Here is an 8,915-nt window from a genome sequence, read left to right as displayed (position 1 = left end):
CCCTCTGCCTCCCCTCGTGTGCCCTGGCCTCCAGCCCCCTCCTCATCCCATGCCTGGCGTTCCTGTGCAACAAGATGGTGGCAACAACATTTCGGGAAGGGCAGCGGTCCTCCATTAAAACCCAACCTGTTACCGCCACCTTTCCCAGCAAGTGGCACAGCCCCCCATGCTTGACAGGAGCTTGGATGGGGCAAATCATGCAGATATCCCACATGTGGGTAAGGGTGGCACGGCCAGCCTGCACCAGGTCTGCCAGCAGTCAATCAAAGCCTTGCTGGTATTCAGTTGGTGTGCAAGCCCTTCCTTGCCGTCCACAGCACCTACCCCTGCCCCTGGAGTGTGAGGAGGTGCCTTGAGCCCAGTGGGAGAGAGGAGCAGAGGGACTTGCCTTGTCTAGGCTGCTGTGCCAGCACAACTCAGGGAGTCTGTTGGAGGGCCACTGAGGTGTTTGGAGACTGGAGTGGGGGGAAGAAAGATGGGAAACTCTGAGGTCCACCCTTACTCTCTTCTCTAGTGCTAAGAAGAAACCTTCTCACCACTTGTGTGGCTTCTTGCTTCCTCCTTTGGAGAAAGAGCCCTCCCATCTGGCTTGAAGTCTTCCAAGTAGCTTCTGAATGAGAGCCTTCAGACCGATTTCCAGGGAGAAACTCTTGTCTGCCTAAGACACTGGCCCAAAGATGCCTTTGAGGTACACAAAGGACACAATGACATCTGGGAATACCCAGAACAGCTTTACTGTGGTCAACCTGTGCTGAGGTCAACATGAACTATGCTTGATGGGGATACATAAGCGGCCTTGTGGGATGAGGGGAGAGCAGCAAATGCCACTGACTGCCGTGAGGGTTTTGGAAGAGCCACTTGAAACTTGTACCTTCATGAAGAGGCTGCTTCCATGACATGGAGCAGGAACCTGGATGCTGAATGTCAGACTTTTTGATCAAATGAGTCAGTCTATTTAAACCATAACCAAACCAAGCCAAAAAAGAGCAGTGCTTTGGCAGGCCCAAGCATTTTGGAGCTGTTCTGCGTTGAAAGTGTAAAAGGAGTCAGCCCCATCCACGTTCTCCTAGGAGTTTCTTCAGAGTCTGTTCACAGGATCACAGACTGAAAGCCAAAGCCCCGTTAGAAGTAAATTTGGCCAGGGACAACAAGAGTAACAAGAAGCTTCTAGAGGTCCATCTCTAGGTGATAAAAGGAAGGCAAAAAGGAAAAGGAAAACTGTGGGCCCTCTCCAGAAGGAAACGAGACACCTGGTCACCTGGTCACCTGGTCACCCAGGATATGGAGAAGGCTGAGGTACTCAATGGCTTTTTTTGCCTCAGTCTTCACTGGCAAGAGCTCTAGCCACATAGCCTGGGCACCAGAAGGCAAAGGCAGGAAGTGGAAGAATGTTCAACCACACCCTGTAGCAGAAGATCAGGTTTGAGACCAGCTAAGAAACCTAAAGGTACACAAGTCCATGGAACCTGATGAGATACATCCACAGGTCCTGTGGGAACTGGTGGATGTGATTGATAAGGCACTATCCATCGTATTTGAGAAGTCATGGCAGTCTGGTGACGTTCTCACTGACCGGAAGAGGGGAAACATAACCTCCATGTTTAAAAAGGGAGAAAAGGAAGACCTGGGGAGCTACAGGCCAGTCAATCTCACCTCTGTGCCTGGCAAGATCACGGAGCAGATCCTCCTGGAAATTATGCTAAGGCACATTGAAAAAATAAAGGGGTGAATGGTTACAGCCAGCATGGCCTCACTAAGGGCAGCTTGGGCCTGACAAATCTGGTGGCCTTCTACGATGGCGTTACAGCATTGGTGGATAGGAGAAGAGCAACTGACATCATCTACCTGGACTTTTGCAAAGCATCTGACGCCATCCCCCATGATATCCTTGTCTCTAAATTGGAGAGACACTGATTTGACGGATGGACCACTTGGTGGGTAAGGAATTGGCTGCATGATCACGCTGAAAGAGTTGTGGTCAACAGCTCAACATCCAAGTGGAGATCAGTAATGAGTGGTGTTCCTCAGGGGTCGGTATTGGGACCGGCGCTGTTTAGCGTCTTTGTCAGTGACACGGGCAGTGGGATCGAGTGCACCCTCAGCAAGTTTGTTGACGACACCAAGCTGTGTGGTACAGTCAACATGCTGGAGGGAAGGGATGCCATCCAGAGGGACCTGGACAGGCTTTAGAGGTGGGCCTGGGCAAACCTCACGATGTTCAACAAGGCCCTTCAAGTGCAAGGTCCTGCATCTGGGCGGAGGCAACCCTAAACACAAATATAAACTGGGAAGAGAATGGATTGAGTACAGCCTTAAAAGAAGGAGCTGGGAGCGTTGGTTGATGAGATGCTCAACATGAGCTTCCAATGTGCACTTGCAGCCCAGAAAGCAAACCGTATCTATGGGCTGCATCCATTAGGACACGACAACACTGTGACCCACCGATTTCCTACGGGTATACCTGTATATAACTTGCACATTCTATAAATCCTTATTCACAGGAAATCCTACACCATCAGCACTCAGGCAGACCACACACCTCCCCAGGAGGCTTCACAAGTGCAGAAGTGGCTCCCAAACCTGGAACTGGCTTCTTCACCTCAGCTGCTCCCTTGGCTGCCCATCCTTGCTTGGGCCCCCAGCAGTTCCCACACATCCTACACTTTGAGCAAGCCCCACACCTCAGTGGAAACAGATCTGAGAGAATGGAGGGCGCTCGCAGAAGGGAAACTGCTTGCACAACTGGTTGCAAAGTTACATCAATGTGTCCTTGGAAAATCCTCCCTTCCTCACACGCTCTTCTCAGTACCCAGGGGAAAAGAGCTGTGATACCACAGAGAGCTAAGACTTACTCCAAAGGCCAGGCGTGTTTATTCACCATACCGTGTTTTCGGGGTCTTCTTTCCTTCTGTAATTATTAATCCTTTCACAAATAGCTGGGGGTGAGCTGCTGCGCGGCCAAAGGTTGCCCCTTGGCAAGGAGGGGAAGCCCGAGCGGTGCTGTGAGTCTCCTCCCTCCACCCCGGCCACCAGCACCTGGAGGCTGCGCCTTTCAGGGGGCACAGGGGACTCCCTGCTCGCAGGGGAACCTCCCGCTCTCCGGCGAGCTCTGGTCCCTCGCCAGGACGCCCGCCGCGCTCCCTGCTTCACCCTTCAGCCGCAGCCGCGGGGCCAGGAGCGCTCGGGGCCTCGACGCGAGGTGCAGGTCCGGCCAGACAGACGGCAGCTCACCTCCAGCCTGCGCCGCTGCCAGCTCCTCGCACACCACATGGCCACTGCTGGAAAAGTAAGGACACTCGCTGCTTTCTCCCTTTCCCCCTTCCCGTGGAGATGCTCCGGGAATGGCTCAGCCTGCACATGTGCGCTGCGCACCACCATTGCCCTGACTCCCCCAGCTCCCCCAAACCTCTCGGCACCGCGCGAGCCTCGGCTTTCATTCAGCTGCAGCTTGCCAGGACCTGAGCGAGGTTCTGGGCTCTGCGTGTCTTCTGCCCCTCAGCTCAGGGCTGAAAACACTGAACCAGGAAAGCACCCTCCTGCTCAACCCCACCCGGCACTCCTGCTTTAAGGGGATACAAAGCTCTTTGGTGGGGGAATAGCCAGCCACACTCGGCCCCTGCCTCCTGTAGCGCTGGGCGGCTTCCTAGACTAGACGGCCTGTGCCTGACGTGGCTCCAAATCCTGCAGCAGCATCTCTTTACCTGCTTCTGCTCGCTGCCACACACGGTGATGCTTTCAGCAGGGGTGGGCTTTCCAGCAGCCTTATCCCGGGGAAAACCAGGCAGCTGCTTTGCTGTGGATGCACCCTGGCTGCCAGCTGCCCCCCTGCTCCAGACCCCTCGCTAGACACACGGGGTGGGATCCAGTTTCCTTCCACGCCTATTGAGCGTCGCTTGGCTTTGCATGCAGTGGGGCACCGCCGTGTTCCCGCTCTCCCACCGCCCCAGCAGGTCCCCAGGGAGCGCCCAGGGCAGTTGTCCAGCTCTGGCAGCACGTGTGTCAGCGTGCTGCCTCGCACCGCTTTACGCGCTCGTCCGACAACCTTCCCCGCCCCAAGCCGAAGGCAAAGCTTCCCAGCAGCCTCACCCCCCTCTCCTTCCAGGTTATCCGATGCAGAGCTGCTGTTGCCTGGGCAGTGGGCAAACCACTCTCTCTCGAGGAGGTGGAGGTTGCACCTCCAAAGGCGCGTGAAGTCCGTGTCAAGGTAAAAGCGAGGACTGCCAAGCACGAATGCTAGCTGCAGTTTCTTTTAGGGAAAAGACCGATAATCTGATTAAATGCAAACCATTTTGGAACGTGACAGCTTGTAGGTAAAGGCACAGACCTATGCACGGCAGTGCTCTGGGCAGGTGGACTGCTCACACCTGGCAGTAGCTGTCCGATGCCCTACCTGTCACAAACATCTCCCCAGCTTTTGGCACTGATGCTATTCAGGTCAACAGAAAAGGACAGTCTTCACTGGATTATCAAATTCAGTATCAAAACAGTGCAAAGGGCAGCAATTTGTTCTCTCCTGCTAAGTTACACCATGCTATTTCAGACGCAACCGCTCAGGACTACCCATTCCCAGAAACCAGAGACCCAGACAAATGCCACCAAGTAATCCCCAGCCCCTGCAGCACAGTGCAGAGGAAAGCCAAGCAAAGCCTTCAGCATGAGCAGAAGGGCTTGTTCATGGCGTGGGCACAGTCGTACTAGCATGAGGCAGCAGCACCAACCATGGTGACACCAACAGAAATTACATCTACCTGCTGGCTTCAAAAAAGACCAGGCTCCCTCTATAGCTCACCTGCTCTTTCCTCTCCAAACAGATAGTGGCCACAGGGATCTGTCGCACAGATGACCACGTTCTGGAAGGTGCCTTTCCTGATATAGATTTCCCAATCATCCCTGGCCATGAAGGAGCTGGGATTGTGGAGAGCATTGGAGAAGGAGTGACCTCTGTGAAACCGGGTAACCAGCTCACACCCAGGACTCAGCTCTCAAAGCCCATGGGGCTGCCCAGAGCTCGGAAATGCCCCCAGCAGCCTGCAGCCATGACTGGCTGCACACCAGTAGCACTGGACCACCACACACACTTCCCTCATCTGTCCCCCAAAGCGCCCGAGTCGGGCTCTCAACATTTCCTGCGGACAGAGAAAGCAGAGGGTCCGTGCCAGGCTGCTGCCATCAGGCGCTGTGACAGGCAGCACCCTCCAGGCTGCCGAGCGAGAGGCGCCTAACGCTGGCTCTGCTTTGTTGCAGGAGACAAAGTCATCCTCTTTGGCCTTCCTCAGTGCGGGGAATGCTGCTTCTGCAAGAATCCTGACTCCAACTACTGCCTGAAGTCACAGTGAGTTTGCTTCCCTTTTCCCGTTACCCACGCAGGCTCGGCTGTCAGCAGTTCTGCCACACGTGAGTGCTTTGTGTGATGAGCGACACGTGCACGTGCTCCCAACAGCCTCTCCGTGTCGCAGTGCCTGCTGCCCGACAAGACCAGCAGGTTCACGTGCCGAGGGAAACAGATCCACCACTTCCTCTGGATCAGCACCTTTGCAGAGTACACTGTTGTGCCGGAGTTCACCCTTGCCAAGGTAGCTGCCGCTGCCCCTCTGGACAAAGTCTGCTTGCTGGGCTGCGGTTTCTCCACAGGCTACGGGGCTGCCATCAACACCGCCAAGGTTGGTATTCAGCCGTGTCAAGAATGAGCACCCCGCAGCCGCCTCCGCACCCGCAGAAATGCTCTGCCACAGAAACCTCCTCCTCCCGCGGGAGGCTGACCCGACCCCATGTCGTGCAGGTAAAACCGGGCTCCACCTGCGCCGTCTTCGGCCTCGGAGGAGTTGGCCTCTCCGTTGTCATGGGCTGCAGGGCGGCCGGGGCTTCTCGCATCATCGCCGTTGACATCAACAAGGAGAAATTTGCCAGGGCCAAGGAGCTGGGAGCCACCGAGTGCATCAGCCCTCGGGACTTCAAGAAGCCTGTTCAGGAGGTGCTCACCGAGATGACCGGGTACGGCGTGGACTACTCCTTTGAGGTCATCGGGACAGCTGATACCACGGTATGTGGTCTTTTATCACACGTGCTCCTTCCCAGATCATTCACAGCATCCCATCCGGGCACATTTCACCACAGCATGAGCTTTCTTGCCTGGTGCCAGCGCTTCTGGGCTTGTCTTTGCCCAGAAAGGCAATCTTCTGGCTTGGGGAGAAAATAATGTAGGAGTCTCAAACCAGGACGGTGCTTTCATAATCTGTTACAGAAAAGAGAGTCGGTTTTTAGATAGCAGTGAGTGGCAGACAACTGAAAAGAAAGAATGCATTTCCCATAATTGTGTCTGATTCCCTTGCCTGTCCCATCAGACTGCTGCCCTGGCCTCTTGCAATATGAGCACTGGTGTCTGCGTGGTGGTTGGAGTATTACCTTCTGGTTCAGTGGTTCCCATCGATCCTTTGCTTCTGCTAAGTGGCCGTACCTGTAAAGGGACTCTGCTTGGAGGTATGAAAGTAAGGGAAAGATTTTAGACATTTCAGTCTTGTCCTTCCACAGTAATCCCTGAACTGTCTGTAGAACAGTTACCCTCTGACGGTAAATATATATATATATATATACACAAATAATTATAAATAAAATAAATAATAATAACTAAAAACAAATTATATAGATATATACACAAATAATCATATATAAAACCATACATATATACAAAGAACCCCTCCCTTGACAATTCCTTTTCCCAAGTCACAATGTACTCAGCGGTAGGGCAGAAGAAACTTTCCCTCGTAGTTGTTATCCAGCAGCCCCTTGGTCACTGGGAACGTTTTGAGCTTGGAAAGACTCAGAAACTCTCTTTGAGTTGTTGTTGCTAAAAGGTCAGCAAAGCCTGGTGGAGATGCTGAACTCCTTGTCTGCTCCTGCGTTCATCTCAGAGGACTCTTGATAGACTTTGGCACCAGACAACGCCACCGTCGTTCCCTCTCAACAGCATTTCTCCAGTCACTCACTGCGGGTGCTTTCTCCCCCTTCTCTAGGCTGGAAGATGAGAGATGCCATCCCCAAACTAGTCTCCAGCTATCTGGAGAAGAAATTTAACTCTGACTTGCTGATCACGCACACGCTGCCGATGGCTAAAATCAACGAGGGCTTTCAATTGTTACGCGCGGGCAAAAGGTGAGGATGTGACTCGCAGGAGCGAGGCGCGGCGAGCACGGCCTCCGTCTGGCAGGGCAGCGCTCCAGGACTGCGGGAGGCAGCGCCCGGCTCGCTGCCCTCACCCAGCGCCCAAGCACTGCCAGCAGGCAGGGCCCTGATCCGGGCGGTGGGAGGCCCTGCTGGAAGACGGAGGGAAGAGGCTGCCCTGGGCACAGGGACTGCTCCTCCCCGGGGTTCAGCTCAGCAGAGACCCTGCAGCCCCGGCACAGCCCCTCAGACCCCACGCCTCGCTGCGGCGTTCGAAAGCACGGGGCAGGCAAAGCGGAGTGAGGAGGAAGGGGCGTCCGTGGGGACCTCGCAGCAACCGCAGAAGGGGGGAAGACTGTGCCTTCACACTGACGCACAGGAGCTGCGGGGCGGGACGGGGGGCCTTAGGCGCTCCCTTCAGCACCCTCGCTGAGTTCAGAGAGGCTGGGCGAGAGCTGAGGTGGCCGGACCCAGCCGCACCCGCCTGCCCCTCTGCCTGCTCCTGAGCACTGCGGCAGCACCTCCCTTAACTGCTCCCTTCTTCCCCCTTCCAGCATCCGCACCGTCCTGCTCTTCTGAGGGACGCGGCCGAGGGAGGACGAGCGCGGTCAGCAGCCCAGCAGGCCCTCGTGGCGCAGGCCCTGCTCTCGCACCGCCTCCCTGCGCGGGGCACAAGGAGATGAGCACGAGGACCTCGACGGCTCTGGTGCTGCTGCCTGTGCTCTCACACCCTGCGAGAGCTGCAAGGCCGCCTCTCCTGAGGAAACACGTGCACAAGTAAAAGCTTTCCTCAGACGCTCCCACGCAGTGCTGTGAACAGCAGGGGCCCCAGGGGGCAGGAGGAGCTCTGCCTTGCACCCCAGGCCCCGCCATCTCACCCCTCCTCTCTGCACTGGGCAACTTCCTTTGCCCCCTCCCCTGCGGATGCCTCCGAGCTGTAAACATCTTGCATGCAGACACAGCAAGCACCTTGCATGCTGATGCATGAAATGCCTTGCACGCTCACGCACCACATGCCTTGCACGCTGACATAGCAAATGCCTTGCAGGCTGACACGCCAAAATGCCTTGCATGCTGATGCACCACATGCCTTGCACGCTGATGCACAAACCAGCTTACTTAACATCTTGCAAGTTTGTTAAAAACTGCTGTGGGGGAGATAAAATAAATAAATAAAGAGTATCAAAGTAATTAAATCACTTAAAAACAGAGCTCGGATTATTCTTGAGAGACCACGTACATTAGCTCTTTTTTCCAGTGCAGCATCAATTTTCTGGATCATTGCTGAGAGAGAACTTGTGCTTAAAGGCCTCCAAGTGATGATCTATTCCATTATCATTTCAAAGTGCAACATACTGTTAAAGTATAACGTCCTTGGAGAGAACACACCTCTTGCTCAACCTCATAGCCACTTTTTGTGGCCCCAAAGACCATTATTACGTCCCTCTCCCTTATCCCCATGAAGCACTTCCTTGCGTCCTGACAACTGCATCCCTGTTTCCACAGCCAAACCACATAGCAGGGGGTTGCCAACTCTTGCTCACTTTGTCATCCACTACTTCTTGCGGGCAGTTTTCTGCATCCTACACTGGTAGTGTAACATCGTTACACTTGCACACCTAGAATTTCGCAATTACTGCTATTGAATTGCATCCCAATTCTTTAAAAGCACCTCTTTCCGTGTGCTCGGAAGTCTCTTGCTATCTGCATGTTTAATGAGCATACTCCAGTCTGACCTGGAAGTCACTCGGTAAGAG

At 54.5% G+C, this 8,915-nt stretch overlaps 1 protein-coding gene across 1 annotated transcript; it reads left to right on the top strand.

Moving 5' to 3' along the window:
* The first annotated feature begins 2,643 nt into the window (after positions 1 to 2,643).
* LOC308194421 (alcohol dehydrogenase 1-like) lies at positions 2,644 to 8,365 on the top strand. Its single transcript, XM_080590358.1, has 9 exons — positions 2,644 to 3,286; positions 4,103 to 4,204; positions 4,812 to 4,953; positions 5,245 to 5,332; positions 5,441 to 5,660; positions 5,780 to 6,040; positions 6,342 to 6,477; positions 7,011 to 7,149; positions 7,713 to 8,365. The coding sequence occupies exons 1-9, from the start codon at positions 3,269 to 3,271 to the stop codon at positions 7,735 to 7,737; spliced, it is 1,131 nt and encodes a 376-aa protein (XP_080446484.1). The 5' UTR covers positions 2,644 to 3,268; the 3' UTR covers positions 7,738 to 8,365.
* Positions 8,366 to 8,915: the final 550 nt, after the last annotated feature.

This window comes from Anser brachyrhynchus (assembly GCF_964034855.1).
Source record: "Anser brachyrhynchus genome assembly, chromosome: 4".
Lineage (NCBI taxonomy): Eukaryota > Metazoa > Chordata > Aves > Anseriformes > Anatidae > Anser > Anser brachyrhynchus.
This window is presented reverse-complemented; position numbering and strand designations above follow the sequence as displayed.